General features: G+C 41.0%; 1 protein-coding gene across 15 annotated transcripts in view; it reads left to right on the top strand.

Annotated features, from left to right (window-relative positions):
• The window catches only part of IQSEC1 (IQ motif and Sec7 domain ArfGEF 1), a 302794-nt gene that overhangs the window by 271736 nt on the left and 10780 nt on the right, over window positions 1-20278 (top strand). For 11 of the 15 annotated variants that reach the window (XM_063164350.1, XM_063164352.1, XM_063164353.1 and 8 more), the window contains 9 exons: window positions 3678-3839; window positions 5134-5256; window positions 6008-6174; window positions 8650-8789; window positions 10047-10076; window positions 11107-11232; window positions 12559-12658; window positions 15851-16024; window positions 18739-18915. In XM_063164350.1, coding sequence (XP_063020420.1) covers window positions 3678-3839; window positions 5134-5256; window positions 6008-6174; window positions 8650-8789; window positions 10047-10076; window positions 11107-11232; window positions 12559-12658; window positions 15851-16024; window positions 18739-18915 — 1199 coding nt within the window. The remainder of the gene's footprint in view (window positions 1-3677; window positions 3840-5133; window positions 5257-6007; window positions 6175-8649; window positions 8790-10046; window positions 10077-11106; window positions 11233-12558; window positions 12659-15850; window positions 16025-18738; window positions 18916-20278) is intronic. The other 4 variants (XM_063164351.1, XM_063164354.1, XM_063164363.1 and 1 more) reach the window with 1 other exon arrangement.

Raw genomic sequence — 20278 nt, 5'->3', positions numbered from 1 at the left:
AGGAATGTGAGAGGAGCCTGCAGGCAGTGCCACTGCTGTGCTCACCCGCTCAGCACTGGGGCTTACTGGGATTGCCCTGCCCCAGGACTGGCTGCACCAGGGCATCCTGGGCTGATCCCTCTTCCCATCCAGAATCCAAATAAAAGCTTTTCCTCCACCACATTCATTTGTCAGAATCATTGCAGTGTTTTTGTAAAAGCAATATTTCTTGAAAATTTAAGGAGAACAGTTTGGATATGTATAGGAAGTCAGTCAGGTTTTACCCTTCTTCCAAGGAGGAGCTGTCTCTGCCTCCCTTCTCGGACTCTGGCAGGTCTTGAGCCCTTCTAGATCTGGCCAGTACTCTCTAAGAAATGAGCTTTTTAAAATATACTGGCTTGATCTGTTATTTTGAAGTTTGCATTAATGCTTCCATCATTTTATTTCCCTTAGAAATCACTTTAAACTAGCCTAAATGTCTTGTTATTAATCAGTTTCTGGCAAGATCCTTAGTCCTTTGATCAACCTCTGAGAATTTTATGAAAAAATTTTGCACATCTTCTGGTGTTGATTTTTTCTTCTTCTTTCAGTAGATCCTTGTGATGTTTTTTTTTTTTGGTTGGTTGTTTCATTTAGGTTGTTTTGTTGGGTTTTTTTGAGACAGAAGACCTTTTAAAACTTATTTTGGAAGCAACCTTGTAAATATCAAAAGTTCTCTAAATAACTACATTATCAGCTATGCAAGGTGCTCATGTTAGAGGGTTTATTTTGATATTAGTTAATGTATTCAAATCTGAAAATAACTGCTCTGCTTCTGCTGCTTCCTCCATTGCTATTTATAGATTTCTTATCTTGTCTGTTATTGGTCTGTGTAATTAACAAGCCGTCAGTGGGAATTTTCCTAATCACAAAAGACTCTTAGTTGTAAGTACAAAACAGCCTCTGCCCAACTCTGAGCAGACAGAGAGGAGGATAACCTATCCAGGTGTCCTGTCCTGTTCCACCCTGACCCTTCTGCACCCAGTCAGACACTTGGCAGAGCCAGGCTTTGGTGAACAGGAAGGTGTGTTCAGTCTGGAACAGCTGGGTTTGCCAGCAGAGAGTCCCTGGCTGGTGCTGGGGGTGTTCACACCTGGCCTCCCCACAGCCTGCCAGGTCCCTGGTGGGGAAAAAAAACACCTTGGGAAGGAGCAAACGAGTTTCTGGTGCTTTGCTGGGGAGCAGCACCACAACCTTCACATCCTCCTGTGCATTTAGGGAGCAACTCCTTCAGACTTGGTGGTGTTTGAAATTTCTGGTGTTGGAGGTGACTTAAATTTCCATTATCCTATTTAGTTCTTCAGTTTCTCTGGCTTTGAAAGGAGACAAAATGCTGCTTATGTTAAAAGCAGAAGGGAAGGCCCCCTTGAGTGCATTTTTCTCTGAACCTATTGTTAACTTCACTTTTGAAGTAAATTTTCCTTGGAAATACAGCACTTCAGAACACTCTGGAAGAGTCATCACTTTCTGGTAAGTACTTTTCCTGGTGAATAGGATAATGTCCCTCCTGGTGGGAGGTGGGAAGGAGCTTAAGCAACAATAAACCCTGAGCCTGCCTGCCTTACCAGTGATTGATCAAACAGGGCAGGAGCAGCCTTCATTCCTGCAGCCTGGGGCTTCAGGTGTTATTTTCATATTATTGCTGCCAGGTTACAGCTTTTGTAACAAACTGGAGTATTTTAAATAATCCTAGACTGCTTTCAAATAATCCCAGACTGCAAAACTCCCTGATATTTCACTCCAGCATTGATGGGAAAAGAGCTCTTGGCTTCCAGTGTTTTGTAAATGGATTTTTAACTCTGTTTTGGACACTCATCTAGCCTGGTTTGAAGGGTATTGGAATCAAGTGACTTCATATTACCAAACCAGGGCAAAGCTTCTTAGGTGAAAAAGCAAACCCTGACTTATGTAAAGTTATACAACCAGAGAGGGGCTGATAAAAAAGTAATTATTTTATCTTTGTGATGATTTTAAATGTTCAGGCTTATGCAGGTGTTAGGAATTCAAATTGGTTTTTAGTACAGTAAGTAATGATCCATTCTATCTGTCAGGGAAAGGTGATCTTTGGATTAAGCTGTGGGGTTTGAGTGCTGTTTTCTACTTTGACAGTCACTGGAGAGGAGCTCTCCTGGGTTTGCATCTCTCTGAATTTACTGGACAAGTGCAGCTCACTAACAAGGGGGACGGGGGAAACTGTTCCTGTTTTTGTTGGGTGCTGTGAATTTAAATTTAGAAAGATTAAGGATTCTGAAATACAGTTTAAAAGCATATGAACATAGCAATTACATTACTTACAGAAAAGGGACTTTTTGGGATGAAGGAGATTAGTTTTAGAAGATGACCGTGTGTGTAATCTTATTTCAGATGAAAAGAGCCACAAAGCCTGATGCAAGAAATTGAGATTTGAGAACTCCCTTTTGATTAAATTATATATATTTCTCTGATCTGTCTAATTCTTAATAGGGTATTAAGTGTATAATAATGGAATGTAAAAGAGTAGGAGAACTGAATGATGATGTATTTAGCAATGTTATTTGCAATTAAAACAAGGGAAGGGTTATGGTTGTGTGATCAAACTTGCATAAAAATAGCACGGTCACCTTGTCCTCTCTGATTGATTTTGCTTGCCTTAAAGGAAATGTCTTTTAGGTCATCCAGCAAGCTGCAAACCACCCACTGTTACAGGTGGACATTATAGCATAATTCCATAAAAAAATAAACCTGCTGATGGAATTACTGGTTCTGTAAAGATTCTCCTTGAATATTTTTAATAGCAATGATGGTTTTCTGCTGCATTGCACTGCTGGATGATGCAGTGCACAGTTTGTGCTCTCAAGGGGATTTTGCAGCACTTGAGAATAAAGCAGCATTTGGCTTTATAAGCAATATCTTTTATTGCCAGCTCTGTCCCAACCCTCCTCCTCAGCACACACTTCTTAATAAGTTAAAATAAATTACTTTGGTTTGCTTTGTTTTGGGATGTGAAAGTGGTTACAGCTGAATCTGGAGCTGTGTAAAGTGATGTAAAACACTGCAGAAACTGGGAAGGTGCTTGTCTGAGGGAGGGAAATCTGGGGCAGTGGGTGTGTTAAAGGAAGGAACCAAAAGTCTCAATTAGATGAGAGTTGCACCATTTTTAATTGAGTTTTTTTGCTTGACTGGCCATAGTTTTCCCCCTTATTTTTTGTTCTCTCAGCTTGCAAGTGACACCACTTCAGATGTTTTTATTCATTAAGTTTAACTTTTGCCAGCAGGCAGGGGGAGGTCAGGAGAGCTCCTTGTTTCTTGTTTTTCAGCAGCAGCTTTTCAGTTCAGTTTGTGCCTCTCTCCCAGCAACAGGAGCTTTTAGTACTGGTGTTGGGCTTTGTTTCACTGGCCAGGGAGGCTGTTTGCATCCAAAGGTTCTCCTTGGGAGGGTTCTGGAGCAGGGAATGTGTGAAAACAGGCAAAGATGTGTCTCAAAGCTGTCAGCTCTTAGCAGTGAGCAATGCATTCAGCTGGACACTCCTGCAGCTCCGCCAGCCCATCCTGCTGGGACATTGGTTAGAAGTGACTGAATATATTCACCGCCATTGGCAGAACCGGTGTGGAATTTGAACCAGATGTGCTCAGGAGGAATGGAAGGGAAGTGAGACTCTTGCACTGTCATTTGTCCCCAGAAAACCCGAGAAGGGAGTGCAGTACCTGATCGAGCGCGGCTTCGTGCCCGACACGCCCGTGGGGGTCGCGCATTTCCTGCTGCAGCGGAAGGGGCTCAGCCGGCAGATGATCGGAGAGTTCCTGGGCAATCGGCAGAAGCAGTTCAACAGGGACGTGCTGGAGTGAGTATTGGCTGGGCAAGGGCGAGCCCTGCCCTCCCTGCTGCACCTGCTGGCTGCGGGCCACAGAAATGCTGTTTCATTCCCCTCCTCAATTGGGCTAATTGCTTCGTTTGGAGGCTGCACATGCACTTCACACCTTGGAATGGGGAAACACCATTTACACCAGGAAGGGGAAAAGGGCTTTTGACATTCTAACAGAACTTGCAATAATGGGAAGCCTGTGAGCATTATTGCAGAACTGGTAATAAAGTTTAGGTGAGGATTGGAAAGGGTGTGAGAAATGCCAGGCTCGTTGTTTCATTGTGCTTTAGCATAAAAGGAAAAATAGTAAAAGCAAGGTGTAAGAATCCCTTGTCAAACAACAAACCAAATAACTATTTAGTGCAATACAACAGCAAGGGGAATAAATAGCTTGCTGTTAATCTACATTAGCTACAGTGTTACTGGAAGAAAAACATGAGCTTCTGCAATTTGTCATTGTATATCTATACATTTAAGAAAAAGCTTTTAAAAGTGGATGGTGCTTTCTGTGGTTTCTGCATTACAGTGCTGTTGCTTGCAGTGATTCATGTCTGGTCTTTTCAAAACTAAAAGCTAAGCTTAAAGGAAATTTATAAGCCTCTGATTTTTAAGCAGTCTTTAAACAAAGTATTAGAATGACATAGTTCATGTTGCTGATTATATTAAAATGGTTCCCTTTTATTTTTTGTCAGCACTGTATTTTCAGAGCAAGAAAATAATTATTTCTCCATAAATGTTAACTGAAAGTCATGGCAAATGATGGGGAGATGAGAATTACAGTAATAATAGGAGAGTATCCAAACAAGGTTATTTTTTCTCTCTGCAATTAAGAATGTTCCTAGACACAGAGCCATTTGGTACAGATTATTGTGCTTGCTGCAGGCTGTCTGAGATATGATATTTTGAGCAGTATAAACTATTTATTATTGTTGGAGGCATTGTGATAGTTGATTGGCCTGGAAGCACAGAACTAATAATTATTTGTGGCAGTGGTACATCACTTACAATGATCAGACATTTGTCATTCCTGTGGCTCTTCAGTTAAAAAACACAAGGGTCTGCTCACATGTGCGCATTCTCATTGATCTGTTATTTTCAACCTCCCTTCACAGCTTACCTGCAATTATTGCAATTGCTGCTGAAAGTTTAAAAAACAATTCCAAGAATCTCCGTCAGATAGAAAGTTGAAAAGTTTTTTCTGTTTCAAAATCTTCCCTTTGGTACTGTGTTGTTAGAAATGAGGAGACATGATGTGCGTCTGTTTTTGTCCTAGCTGTGTGGTGGATGAGATGGACTTCTCCACAATGGAGCTGGATGAAGCACTCAGGAAATTTCAGGCCCACATCCGTGTCCAAGGAGAAGCCCAGAAGGTGCAGCGGCTCATTGAAGCTTTTAGGTAGGATGTGAAATAAGTCCCTCAGTCCCCAGAAATCTGCTGCTTTGCAGTCAGACTGCAGAACTGGGGAACCTGGGCTTATCCAAGTCACTTTCCTGATTATTTTCAGTGTCATCATGAGGTACAAACACTTTCAAATATGTCTTGTTTGGGAGGGGAGGTTGCTAAGTATGGAATAGGAAGTTTCATTTGCTGGTGTTGTTCACGTGTGGCATTTGTATTAATAGAACTTTCTCAGAAGTTCTTTCTGGCATCAGTTGAAAAGATACTCGAGGATTTTTGAAAATCTCTAAGAATATATTTGGATTTAGTAGTTTATATGAGTAGAATTAAAAGCCTATGTACTTTCTAGAGTGTGTATACTCCTGACTCTTCATTAAATACTTCAACAGCAGTGGGAGAAAGAGGAGTCACTCATCAGTACTGACAGAGGTGTATCCAGGGCAGGATAAGTTGGAAATCACCACATGGCAGTAAGCCAAAATCAATGCTGTGTTCTTAGCTGCTATTGGGGTATTAATCACTGAAAAAAGCAGGATACAGAAGTTACTGTAGTAAGTGAAGTTACAGTTAAGGAGAACCAAACTCCTTGCACGTTCAAGGACTGCCTTAGGAAAACTGGTGGATGGAAAGCTAAAGCTGTGTCTGGGCAGGGAGCAGCAGCTTGCTGAGGCTCTGGAGTGCAGCAGGTGGGTTATTTGTGCATTTGGGCAGTGCCTCCCAGCCCTGACAGCCTCCCTGGTGTTCCCAGCCAGCGTTACTGCATCTGCAACCCGGGCGTGGTGCGGCAGTTCCGCAACCCCGACACCATCTTCATCCTGGCCTTCGCCATCATCCTGCTCAACACCGACATGTACAGCCCCAACGTCAAACCCGAGCGCAAGATGAAGCTGGAGGACTTCATCAAGAACCTCAGGGGTAAGAGACCCTCAGGGCAAAGCTCCTCAAAGCTTCTCCCTGTCACTGTCCCTGCAGGGACACTCTGTGTTTTTTGGGAACAACCTCACGCTGCTGTCACCTGGCTGCCATTTGGACAGATTTCAGTCGTTTCTGTAATGGCAAGATAGAATTAATTGTGTCATATTTTGTCATTTTTGTCTTTCTTGAGTGGATGGATGTATTGTCAGGACCTTTCATTTTAGGACCAGTAAAACCAAAATACTTTTGGTGTTCTGGAATTTCAGATCTTGAAAGTCTAAGTCCTGGTTGGTGATTTTATTCCCTGAGATTTATATAAGGCAGCAGTGAACAACCTGTGCTTAGCAGATGTTCCATCTTAGTTTAAAGTTTAAGTTAGTGCTGAGATTTTATTGTAAAATCCACAAATACTCCAAAGGCCTGATATGCATCTCTTGGCATAATGCTGCAGTTACATTTGTGGAGTTAGCCACAGCACATTCTCTCTGGACTGCAGCATGCATGCCAGCAGTTCTTGTTACTGCAGGCATTTCTGTATCAGGCTGCCTTGCTGCAGTAAATCACTGCATCACAAAGGGTGGCATGTGGAAGGCTTGGCCACGTGGCACAGAACAGAGGGGGTTTTGCTTGCTTCTATCTGCAAACAAATTGTATTTTATCACTGTATTTTTTATGGAAGCTGTTGTTGCACTGGGGTGACAAAGTATTCTATCTTTGTTTCTGAAGGGGAGATAAGAGTTTATTGCTTTAAAACCTGTTTAAAAAAGAGACATGCATCTCTCTGTCCCTAGAAAACCCAACTTTAGGTCACTTAGTGAAATTGGACTCCTTCCATTGCTATTAAAAATTCAGGATCAAGCATTCATGCCATTGGTGTGGCATTTGTTAGCATGCCACACCAATGATAATCACACAGTGCTAAACAGTAATATTGGATCTGGGCTATTTTGTCCAGATTAAACTTGTTCTTTTTGAAATATTAAATGAAATATTGACTAAACAATTATAATGCATTCATACGTTTCTCACATAGGAAATTATTTCATGAATCTTGAATAAGAGACAGAGGCAAAATGAAATTATTCTTCTGCTTCCTCCCAGAGGTTTATTCCTAGGAGAATGTCATATGGAGATTTTAGTGTCTGAAAAGGAATTTAACTCATTGCAGCTTTAATACCAAACAGAGGTGTGAAAGAAAAAGAAAATACTTTAGTGTGAGAGCATCAGGGGGTAAGATGGTTGGGACAGACTGAGACGAGAGATCTCTGAAGCCAGGTCTGGAACTTGGGGTTTATTGCACAGGGCCTGGGTGCAGGGCCCTGCTGGGATTTGGGGTTTATTGCCAAGGGCCTGGGTGCAGGGCCCTGCTGGGATTTGGTGTTCATTGCAAAGGGCCTGGGTGCAGGGCCCTGCTGGGATTTGGTGTTCATTGCAAAGGGCCTGGGTGCAGGGCCCTGCTGGCATTTGGGGTTTATTGCACAGGGCCTGGGTGCAGGGCCCTGCTGGGATTTGGGGTTTATTGCACAGGGCCTGGGTGCAGGGCCCTGCTGGGATTTGGGGTTTATTGCACAGGGCCTGGGTGCAGGGCCCTGCTGGGAGCTGCAGCCACAGCTCAGAGCAGGCCCCAGAGAAGAGAGGGGGAGAGAGGGTGAGAGGGTGAGAGAGTAAAAGGGGAAGAGAGTAAGGGAGTAAAAAAGGTAAGAGAGTAAAAAGGATAAGAGCATAAAAGGGTAAGAGAGCAAAAGCGTAAGAGAGCGAGGTTCCCGTTACAATACAATAAATCTTCTTCTGTGTTGAATATTCTGATTCTCACTAACCATTCCAGTACAATATACAAATTATATAGTATTTACATACAGCCTATTAGAATCTTTTCATTACCATAGTGTGTTACATTTTAAACCCTAAAAACTCCTCTTTGGGCCCCTTCTGTTAAGCTGTAGGGTCTGCTCTGACCCTTGGACCTGTCTGCAGGCAGAGGGTGTTGTTCCATCAAAAGGGGATCACCTTCAGCTGGCCACACCATTGTTTTTCAGTTGTTCAATACCTAAAGTATCTCAAAGCTTGCTTTCATTTCAGTCTCGCTTATAGTTTCTATATTCTCAAAATCTTTTGACAGACAATCGTATTTATAAGGCTTTCCTGTTTCATCTTCCCCAACACTTTAGGAAATCAGCCTTTTTATATCTTAGTTCTAGATGGAGTTTTAAAACAAAAAAATCCCCAAACCTGGATTATCTCCATCAATGTCTTGGTGTGTGGGCAGTGAGCTTCTGGACCAAAATCAGTGTTTAAATCACGTTCACACCACTTCTTCTGCGTGGCTGAGGCAGCACAAGGATGCACAGGAGGAGCTGGCTGGCAGAAGCCAGCACAAACATCCAGGCAGGCAGGCAGGCAGGCAGCACTGGGAGGGCAGGAAAGCAGAGAGAGGCAGGATTTTCTCCTCCCTGCTAACAGCAGCTTACCCTGCAGGGGTGGATGATGGGGAGGACATCCCGCGGGAGATGCTGATCGGGATCTACGAGCGCATCCGCAAGCGCGAGCTGAAGACCAACGAGGACCACGTGTCCCAGGTGCAGAAGGTGGAGAAGCTCATCGTGGGCAAGAAACCGGTGAGTGCCCTCTGCTGTGCCACAGGGAGGGCAGGGCAGGGCACCAGAGCTGGGCTGCTCCCCACAAATGGCAAAGGGCGGGAACTGTCACAATCATTCCCTGTAAGGCTGCCTTAAATTCTGGAGTGTCCATGCGCATGAATTTTGGTTTTGCAGTCGTGGGTGACATGATGATGTTAGGAGTCTTAAAACCCTTTATTGTTATTGTGAAGCTTTACAATTCTGAAATATCTGCATTTTAGGCAGTTCTCTTGTTTATTTCTAAAGAATCAAAGTGCTTTGGTAATGTGCTATCGTAGAGAACTGTATTTCAAAATGCGCACTGTCAGTTACAGCTCCATAATTTACAAGAGTAACAGAGAAGTTCTGTTCACATCAGCATCTTTGTCACCTGCTCAGCTTCCTCCATGACCTGGCATTTGTAAGGGGACATGGATGGGGTCATTTTATCTCAGGACATATCTGAAATCAGGTCCCAGGGATTCTGGTGCTGGGTTTGAGCATCCAAAGATAGGATTGTTTTGGGAAAAGTCCTGAAATATTTTGCTATATAAATGAATCTTGCTCTATAAAAGCATCTCTTGGAAAAGGAGAGAGAAAAAAAAGGCCACAGCATTTTTCCTCCTGGATTTCAAGATTCTCCCTATTACAGTTAAAGGGCTTTGAACTGTAATCTCTTCTCAGACAGGCCTTAGTCAGGGGAAGGGAATGAGGGACCCCACCAAAAATCTAATTTTGGTCTGTTTCCAGTAAAGAATGTGCTGAGGAGATCTCTTTGAAGAAGCAGAGGAAAGAAAGCAAAATTTTTATAAAAGCTTGTATCTGTTTTTGAGAGGAAGGGGAAATAAATATTCTGAAGACAGTATTCATGCACTTAATATGAAACTTTGTTTCTGTAATTGGGGATTTGAGTTTATATATAGGCTTCTGTGGGAGATGTTTTCTTTCCATGTTTCTTTTTTTATTCAGACATGTGGCAATTCAAATCCTAAAACTAATCCTGACCTTGTAAATTAAATGGGATTAAGAAAACAATGCCCTTGGTGAAGTCCTAGCTTGAAGGATTCTTCTGGTGGGAGACTTTTTAACTGTGTGCAAGGAATTTAGGGGTACAGGCAAGAGTCTTTATTGATAGCTCTATTTGTTTTTACTTTATAGGCATTTAGTCATAGTCAGAGCGTGCCGTATTTACTTGCTATGATACAGTTCTGTGTTTCTCTGAAGTTTAATCAACTTGTATGTGTCTTTCTACTGTAGATTGGATCTCTGCACCATGGACTTGGTTGTGTAGGTATTTCTCTCCTACTCCTTCAAAATTTAAAGTCATTGTAACTGGCAGCATTTTCCTAAACTGGAAACAAGGCATTTTGTTACATTTTAAAAATAAAATTTTAAGTTACTGATGTTCTTTCAGGCAAAATTTTTGTTGTGTTATAGTAAAAACTCTCCAAAGTATAAAGATTTTCTAAAAAAATTATTTCCCAGAGGCTGCTTAATTTATTGCCAAGGGTCTTCTTTTATTACACTTTTTATTTATTTGAAATATTATCATCACTGAAGAAATTAGCCAGTAAGGAATAAACAAATAATTAAAATCACCGTTTGCACCTCACCTTCCCACCTGAGCTGTGTGTTTATTCTTTCTGGTCCATTTGAGAATTGAATGATACTCTGGAAAAATACTGCCAGTTAAAGTTCACTTCTGAATGGTAGATGAACATTGAAAATATTGATTCCAGATTTAAGTTATAGGCATGGTCAGTAATAAAGATAAACTGTTCTTATAATGCACCAGTTTATGGATTTTTTTAGGTGTTGTTAACAAGATCTCATCGTTGCATTTGAAAGAAATTAAGTCTCACTTGTCAGCTTCAGAGACACCTTCAGCAGACATTTCCAATAAGAAAATGGAAACTCAGTCTTGATTTTCTTGCTGGCTTGAGAAAATAAGACAGATAGAAAATGCATTTGCTTTGATGTCACCATTTTCTTGGTATTAGGGAATGAGCAAATTGAATTAATTTGTTGGCTGACAAAAAGTAACTCACAGCATCTCACAAAAGCTAAACTTGCTTTGCGTCCTATCTTCTAATGATAATAAAAATGCTTGTGGAAGGAACTTTGATGAAGTTTGAATGTCCTGCAAGTTTGTGGCATAAATTCTTTATGTTCCCATTGTTGGTCCTTTGATGAAAAGGTCTAATGGGCTTAGAGGTAAAAATATTTGAAGTGTTAAGGAAAAAAGTTTCTGTGTATAAAAATGCTCTTTCTTGGCTAGAAGTTGTTATATGAACCATGAATTTTTGTATTATTGCAGGTGCTCTCTCTCCCCCACCGGAGGCTTGTTTGCTACTGTAGGCTGTTTGAAGTTCCAGATCCAAATAAACCTCAGAAGCTTGGATTGCACCAACGAGAAATATTTTTATTTAATGATCTTCTCGTGGTATGTATTTGCAGGCAGAGAGAATGAGGTATTCAGAAATCCTATCTCCATGAAATCACTGGCAATTAAGTACATGAGCATTCCTAAAAATAAATATCTGTTATCCTCTATTCCAACAATCCTGGGATGATTAAGAGATTTGTATCTTAATTTTAAAAATTCTGTATAATTTGCTTTTAAACTGAAGTCTTTCATTAATGGCTACACTCTGCAAGAAGGTATTTGGTGCAGTAGCTTTTACTACAGAGAAAAAAACCTCACCTCCAGTTCACCCATTGTCCTAAAGTATAAACAGAGACATTATTTATTCCATGAATAATGAGTTCAAGGTACTTGTGGAAAACCAAAATTGCATCCTACTTTGTGTTCCCCAGATGTTCTGTGAACCAGACCTGTTTGTGCATTGAAACAGGAATAGGCTCTGTTGAAATAGATTTTACAGTTGACTTTACTTTTTAGTGTGCATTTACCTTCACAGACTTGACCCAGTCTTTTGAAAAGCAGACACACAGAACTCAGGACAGCTTGGAATTATTTGGTTGAGTTACTCTTAAAAATGGGAAAATTTGTTGCACTCCATTTGGAATGCACTTGGCTGTTACCTGAAAACTGAGAACTACAGCAAATATTTCATATTTTGTCAGGGAAAAGGCACATCTCATCTACACAGTTTTGCTCTGTGTGGTTTTTTTTTTTTTTGTTTTTTTTTTTTTTTTTTTTTTTTTTTTGCCTACCTGCAGACTTTAAAACCAGGAATTAAATAAAAAACATTAATCCTTTTGCTTCTGAGTATAACCTAGGAGTTGTCAATGGGAGCTTGAGTGGAAACTGATGGAACATTGTTTTCTGCTATTTTTTATTACTTACTCAGATATCAGTAGTTCCATCAAACTGGGGAATAATATGGACCAAATTTGTGAGTGTGGTAGCACCTAAATTTGGGGGGCTTAAGGATAACTTAAATGTATTTTCATTTCTTGCTAGCACAGAAAGGATGCATCCAAAGTATTCCAAAGGTTTTGGAATTTGAAAAAGTAGAGTTCTGGAGGAGAGAGAACACAAAGGCTTTGTGTCTGGATAAAATATCAACCCTTCTGCTTTAGAGAGATGATGCTGAAGAGCTTTGGTTTTTTCAGTAGCAGGAGTTTAAATACATCAGTTGCATTTAAAAAAAGGGGGAAAATGACAACTGCATTTTTTCTGACAGATTTATAACTTCCTGTTAAATAAAATGTTTTCTCTTATGCTAATTCTTCAGAGCAATAATTTTCCACAGGCACATTTGGTAGAATGAGTATTTCACTTTGTTTATCTGATCCCTTTCAGGTGACCAAGATTTTTCAGAAGAAGAAGAACTCTGTTACGTACAGTTTTCGACAGTCCTTTTCCCTCTATGGAATGCAAGTTCTTCTCTTTGAGAACCAGTGTAAGTATTTCCTCTCTTTTTAGAAGACCACTTTGTTCATAAATAAAACAAAAATGGTGTAAGTGAAAGGGATGGACAGGACTTGATCTGAGTTTAGGAATAAAATTGCTCTGGATTTGACTTTGTTCTGACATTTAAAACAAGATGTTGTCAGTATATAAACCAGAGTTTTTTGGTTGTAGTCAGGAGCCAAATCTCCCTAAATGTGTTTGTGATTACTTGTAAAGAATAAAAGGATTGCTAAGAAAAAAAAACCATCTCTTGCTGAGTCAGTGGTACTATTAGCTGGAACTGAGTGATAATAAATAATGACTCTTTAAATGGTATCTGTAATTCAAAACACTATTTAATTTATTTTCCTGATTTATGGCTTAACTTTGCCTAGATAATATATGCTACTTCAAATTTAAATATAAAACATAAGCTTTCATTTTCTGAAACCTTTTGTTTATGTCTCTTACAATCTGCATCAGTCCAATATTTTTTTTAAGTTTAGTGCTTCCTAGCAGACAAAAACATAAATAATTTTCTAAAATCCTGTTTCTAAGCCCAAATACAGTGTCAGTAGTGACAGCATAGCAGAGTTGTTGGTATGGTACATAGGGACACAGCCTGACTGAATTCATGGTTTGTGACCATCCTTCACCCCTGATAAATTGGGTACAGCCCAGTGTGAGCTGTTCCTGTGCTGTTCTGTCATGGAAGGTTCTTAGTTTTAATTTGTCCTTGAGAATGTGCTTCCTAAAAATCCATTGCTGTTACTGCAAGCCTCTGGAGAGTGCAAAGGGAAGGTTTTGATGAGCTCACAGCAGCTCACTGTAGCTCACAGATCCTTTCTGTGCTTACACATGCATTCTCTCTCTCTTGTGAGCACGTTATATGATATAAAATTCAGTTTTGGAGGGGAAGGCCAAATACGTCTATCCTGGATGCTACTAAAAATAGAAGGATTTATAATTCTCTGATGCCATGTTAAATAAAATACATTTTAAAAATAAAGCATGATAAGTAGAAACACTAATCAAATAAATTTTAAAATATCTATAGTGAAACAAGAAGTAAAGGATTGGATTCCTGCCAGGGAACTGGAGGCATTTTAACTGAGGCACTTCAGGAGGGCTTCTGAATTCACTGCAGTGAATCAGTGAACAGACTGCACTCCAATATTGGTGCCTCTCAGGTGGGATGCACAATTTTCCAGTTGAGAAAGAGAAGTATTTGTCCCCTTTGATTTGTAAAATTCAATATTCTTGGTTTCCCCTGTCCCCAGCAAGCTTTGGGCTGTTTTGTCCAGAGCCATCAGTAACTCTGTGTGGAGCAGCTGTTCCGTGGTTTCAAGGGAATAAAAGTCAGTGTTGCTAAAACAGAAGCAACAAAAATATTGGTTTGGCTGCTGGTGAGGTTGAACAAATGACTGGCACTGGTGATAGAAAAATTGACTTTTAATGATAGAAGTCAATTATGTTGAGGGATGGATGAGCTGCAAAAGGGAAAACAATGCCACATATCTCTAGTAAATAAATAGGCCATATGGGAAGTATATTTTCCATTTTCAGTCAAAATCAGTAACAAAATATAGAGGGGGAGCAGATCACTGAGGAGAGAATGTGACTGCAAGCAAGAAATACTGATGTGAGGGTTTCCTGATACTTGATGAACACAGTGCAGAGAAGTCCCTCTGGTAATAAAATCCATGTGTTTGTTACATGGAAATTCCTTCTTGGCTCGTTGTGTGGGGGCAGCCCTGGTGACTTTGGGCTTGCCAGCTTTCCTTGTTGGTTTTGTAAACATTTTTATTCTTTCCCCTGGAGTGGTGCAGAGCTGCTTGCTGCATTCCTGTGCCAATGTTCCCAACTTCCCACCTGAGCCTGCCCAGCACTGGGACCTTTTGGCTGTTCTTCTGTGTGAGGTGTTGACAGCAAACCCCAGCAAAACTCCCAAATACTTCCTCCCTCAGCAAAACTCCCAAATCCTTCCTCCCTTCTTCCCCTCAGGACCATTTGAGCCTCGGGGCAGTTGCTCTGTTTTCCCTGAGGATTGTAAATGGACTTGCTTCACTTTTAGTTGCAGCTTTGATCTGGAAGTTAAGGTACCCTAAAAAAGCCAAAGTGAAGGTCCCCTAAAAAATCCAGAGTTAATGCATCCTAAAAAAGCCAAGCACGTGCACTGGTTTCTCAATAGTTGAAGTCTTGTTGAAACCTCAGGGCTTTGAGGGAGGGGAGTGCCTCACTTCATCTGCTGGCTCTTGAGAGAGGTTTTAGTACATGGGAGCCCTTGAGCTTGGGCTCAAATACTGAAGTAAATATTTGAGAGCTTTAGCAAACCCAGAGGGCAAGGCAGCTGAGTAAAAGAAAACTTTGTGTTAAAATGCACAGGTTGAGGTTTGCTGACACCCCATTGCTCCGGGTGTGTGCTTCAAGCAAAGACTGATTTGTTTTCTACAGCAGAACTTATTTTCATTCTGAGTATCTTGCTGTAAATGAACCTTCTGTCTCAACCAGGAGATATTTTTGACCAGCTGTTAAAATTTCAGAAGTACACCTAGAAAAGAGGCAAAGACAGTTTCATGAAATATCTGCCTTTTATTATTAGAAGTCCATAATATGGGTCAAAAGAGGGGTGGAAAAACCAAATCAGTCCTTTTATTTCTTCAGTGTATGATTTCACAGGTACTTTTAATTTTATTTAAAAGAAAAAAAGGAAAGTAGGATATACAGGGAGCACAATCCAATAGGAGATACTAAATGTGTACCTGTTTGTGTGTTTGTCCTCCTGCAAATGGTGAGTTAAAAGACAATTTGTAGCATTTGAAATGTCTTCAAGTAGCCTTTACACCCAGCAAAACTTTGGTCACAAGTGGGTAAGGTACCTACCTTGGGAGGGAAAGAAAAAATTATCCCCTTTTTGCTTTTTTTCCTACTGTTTTTGATATATATTGCATATTGCTGCTACCTTAAGGGTAGCAGCTACATAAAGATATCTCTCAATATTTGTTCAGTATTTGACAGTTAAGCTGTTCCAATGCACCTTAGGGATTTTTATTCTAATTTTGTGCTGTCAGACTTCTATTTCTCTGACTTTGTATCCTCTGTGGTAATATTACTAAAAGCTTTCAGTTTTGGTGGGTATTTTTGTTAAAAGAAAAGTAATTGTAGTAATCAGAGCTTAGTTTTCTTTGCTTTTTTCTTTCAGATTATCCCAATGGCATTCGGCTCACATCAGCTGTTCCAGGAGCAGATATCAAAGTACTCATAAATTTCAATGCACCAAATCCTCAGGACAGGAAGAAGTTTACAGATGATTTGAGGGAATCAATTGCAGAAGTTCAAGAAATGGAAAAGCACAGAATAGAGTGTAAGTACAAAGGTACATATAATGGAGTATTTTCCAGCTAATCAAAATAATAAAAACTAATACTGCCCTTGGAAAATTTAAATTTTAAATTAAAAATTACCCTTAATAAAAAGTGTAATTGTATAACACATTGGAACTCCTTAAAAGTTCAAAATAATGTGGGTTTTTCTGTGACTTTGCCTCAAGAAGGAGGAAAAGCCAATAATGGCTTAAGCCCCAGCTGAGTTCATTGACTCATATTTACTGCAGTGTAGCTGCAGTGGAATTTATCTTGGACAAGCTGCAAATAACAATGGACAGAGGAAAGCTGGATCTGTGATTTGTAGCATAAATTACAGCAAGAATTTTAGGAAAAATTTGGACGGACAAAAGATGGATCTGTGATTTGTACTATAAATTCCAGTAAGACTTTTAGGGATAATGTGGACAGAGAGAGAGATCTGTGATTTATATCACAAATTACAGCAGGAGTTTTAGGTGCAATTTGCCTCACACTGAAATTCCCAATGATGGCCCTTCCAATAAGCTTCATTGAATTTTTCTTCATTTCCGTGTTGCAATTCCTGAAGTCAATAAGGAAGTCGTGCTCCAAACTGATAGATTTTGCTTGTAGTCCCGAGAGTGTCTGAAGATTAAATTTTATCCCATTTTCCCAAAAGAGGCCCTGCTCCACATCCAGCTGTGGGCAGAGGGGTGAAGCTGCCTTTGGGCACAGGGTGATTTATTAAAAATATGGATATTGATCTAGTACCAATATCCAACTGTGACAGACAAAACTCTCTAACAGTTTAAAGTTAGAAAGTGAATGTTTATTGTGGGATAGCTCCCAAATACACACTGCAATTTACAGGTGATTACAGAGTCCTTTTATCTATACAACCATTGAATACCCAAAATACAAATGCATATTCGTAACTTTGGTACATCCCATTCCCACTTCCCATGGTAATTAGTTCAAAAGCTATTAAGCATTCATAGTCTGTTCCTTGAAATGGGTCGGTGGTTCCTTTCATGGGGAGGGGTCCCAAAATGAGGAAGTAAATGAAGTCTTCCTCGTTCTGACCTTTCTACCATTTCAATGCAAATATGACAAATGAACCCTTGGTAGAGCTCCCATTCCCTGTCTTCAATTGGTTTCAGAACAGAGGAGGCCACAATTGGCTTATGTTCCTGAAAGCTATTTATCAGTTTCTATATTCTTCATTACAAACCCAGCTAACCAAACATTGTGCTGACAAGTAATCAAATATTAGTTAACTACTAACTCTTAACTTCATCAAGGCCTACCCCTTTATTTTAATTGACTCCAGTAAAGCTTATCTAACTAAAATCTTAGCTCCTCTAAAGTCTCTAAATTCTTTAGAGTTTAAGTCTCAAGGGCTGTTCTGGGTTGTTTCATGAAATAAACGGGGCAGGAGACCTTTCTCCTTTTAAATGCCTTTATTAAAAATCAGCTCAGGTGGGGAGAACTAACAGGTCTTGCTCACACTGCTACTGCTCCCAGGAGTGGCACAGAGGTGGAGAAAGAGTGCAGCTGTGTCTGCAGATTGAGCTGGGCATTGCATCCTTACAACAGCATCAGAAGACCTCCTGTTTTCTGGTTTAACATTTGAGCTCCTCTGTCTAACCAACATCCTTAGGTTAGGGTGAGGAGTAAAAAGGTTCTTAGCAGATACTGAATTCTGTTCCTCACGTGTAGACATTGCTTTGATTCATCCATTTTGTGTTGGCTCATTGTTTTTAGGGGTTTTTGGCTAGGTTTGGTGAGGGGTCCCTCCTGTTGCATGCTGGCTCTCAGGTCATTTGCATGCCGACTCTGAGGTCTCCTCCTCTCCACCCTCGGAGGTTAACAAGAGAGTGGGCAGGTCCACCACCAGCAGCAGGCAAGGATAGGCCAGTACTGCCAGGTACAAGAGGGATGGAGAGACCTCAAGTCTCTTTGAGCAAAAGGTGCTGCTATTATTGTGGAGAGACCAGACACGTTAGGAGGGTTTGTAAAAAGCTCAGTATCGATGAGGCAACAGCCAGGGAACAGGAAGCCTTAGAGAAGGTTCTTAGAGGTGACAATTAGGAGTGTCAAGGGCTTTACGCTTTAGGGGACCTGATGCAACATCTAGAGGAGCCCTTGGTAAACTGTGAGGTGGGACCCCTAAATGAAGAATTTGAACTTTTGGTGGGTACAGGAGCAGATAAGTCCTGTCTCAACAAAGTACCAGAAGGTGTGGTAAAAGGTATGCCCAAGAGCATCTGGGGTTAGACAAAACAGCTAGGTGGGAGGATATCCAATAGCACTGGGATGGCCAGTAACACTAAACTTGTAATAAGTGATGTGAAAATAAAAGGTACCTTTTGTTGTCTTCTTGTGTGTGTGAGAGTGAGTCACACACAAAGTCAGCCTCAGCTTCCCGGGTGCGTGATAAGTGGGGGAGCAGTGGAAAGAGGAGTGTGTGACCCACAAACGGGCAGGTGGGGGCTTTGGCCGGAGGGTGCCATCCTTCAGGAAGCAGCAGGGTGTCACTCTACAAAAGGGGAATTCTTAACCATCAAGGTAGTTAACAAAAATGACAGGTGATTACAACAACAAACAGCTAGAACTCCACCCTGGCAGCAACTGGCCCTACCTGTGAACTCTGCAACCTTTTAAAAAAATGTGCAGCTTATCTACTCATAGCATTTCACGCCCACAACCGGCAATGTAAAACCCCCGTGTGTGTTGTGTGTTGCAGCGGAGCTGGAGAAGCAGAAGGGCGTGGTGCGTCCCAGCATGTCGCAGTGCTCCAGCCTGAAGAAGGAGTCGGGGAACGGGAGCCTGCCGCGGCCGTGCCTGGATGACAGCTACGCGGGCGGCGAGGGGCTGAAGCGGAGCGCGCTCAGCTCCTCCCTGCGGGACCTGTCCGAAGCAGGTAAGCGCTGCCCCTGCCCCTCCCGCCTCTCTGCATGCACAGCTGCCTCCGCAGAGCAGAGCCCAGCTCGCTCTGGGCCTCCACACGTAGCACTGGTGGGATCTCACACTTCCAGATAGCTCCTTACTCCCCCCCGGCTCGTGGGTAATTTCTGTTTGTTTTTTTGGTTTTTTTTTTTTTTGTTCTGTTAAGCGGCCACTGTTTGAAAGCATTTAAGCCGTTGTAGGTTGCTATAGGAACTTTTAAAGGACAGTGAAGACAGAGGAAAAATTGTAAGTTTTTAATAAAACAGAAGTGACTGACTCGTGCTAGGAGTAATTCACTTAGTTTTCCTTTCTTTTTTTTTAATCTCCTTTGCTTTTTGCCCCTCATAGAGTAGGCCTAGAAAGGGAAGGAAAGCTCCTGGTCTCTGTGTAACGAGCGCTTTCTGTGTATTCTGTGCTCAAGTGTACCTGTGTCACCACCTGGATGAATGAAATTGAGTGAAGCCCTACTAAATTTTCTCTAGAGCTGTGTAGCACCAGTGTGCCCCGATGCTCCTTTCTTGTTCTGTAACTCAGACACAGTTCCTAATTCTTGCAAAAAGAGGTTGTTGTGAAGTACTCTTGGCAACAGAACCAAGGAAGTCCTAGTGGACAAGGATGCTGATAACTCACAAAGCCACTGGTGTGTTTGAAGTTTTATTAACTGATTAAAGACTGGAAAGCAGTGGTGATGTGATTTTTTTTTAGCCAGAGCAAGCCAGGGGAAGTTGGACATGTTTTTATTTGATGGTTTGCCTCACACCTGGCATAGCCATGTAATCTTTCAGTGTTAAAGAGTCCTGTCACTGACAAGAACTCTGATCTGAACACTATGTCCACTATTCAGAAAGTGAATCTCTATCTCTACTTCCAGAGGTAGCAGCAACTCTGTTTTTTTTAATTATTTGTTTTTTAGTTCATAGGCTGTGTTGCATACTCTGCTTTGTTCTTTCAGTTGCAGTGATGATGTACAGTGTAGTCATAATTTCAGTATTCTGTATGTCTTTGGTAGTAGACTCTACTTACCTATTTCCTTTTTTTTTTAAACTAAAGAAGAGATTTTAGGTATGCTGCAATAAATAAAATTGTTGTAAACTGAAATGATAGCCTGTGTTTTGTGGGTATATGTATGTGCATACAAATATGTAGAGAGTGAGCTCTTTCAATTCTTTTCTTCTCTGTTTAGGCTTTCATACTCACATCTCCATGTGCTTCATTAGAAAGACTTGGGCCCTTGATCCAAAATCAGGCTGAAGTTGAATATTGGTGCTTGCTTGGCTCCAGTGGATTTTAGATCAAGCCCTAGTCTTCACCACTCTTATCTCTCAGATTTGAGGATT

This window comes from Melospiza melodia, chromosome 10 (genome assembly GCF_035770615.1).
Source record: "Melospiza melodia melodia isolate bMelMel2 chromosome 10, bMelMel2.pri, whole genome shotgun sequence".
In the NCBI taxonomy this organism is placed as follows: domain Eukaryota; kingdom Metazoa; phylum Chordata; class Aves; order Passeriformes; family Passerellidae; genus Melospiza; species Melospiza melodia.
Note: the sequence above shows the minus strand (reverse complement) of the source record. Positions and strands in the feature narration are given on the sequence as shown.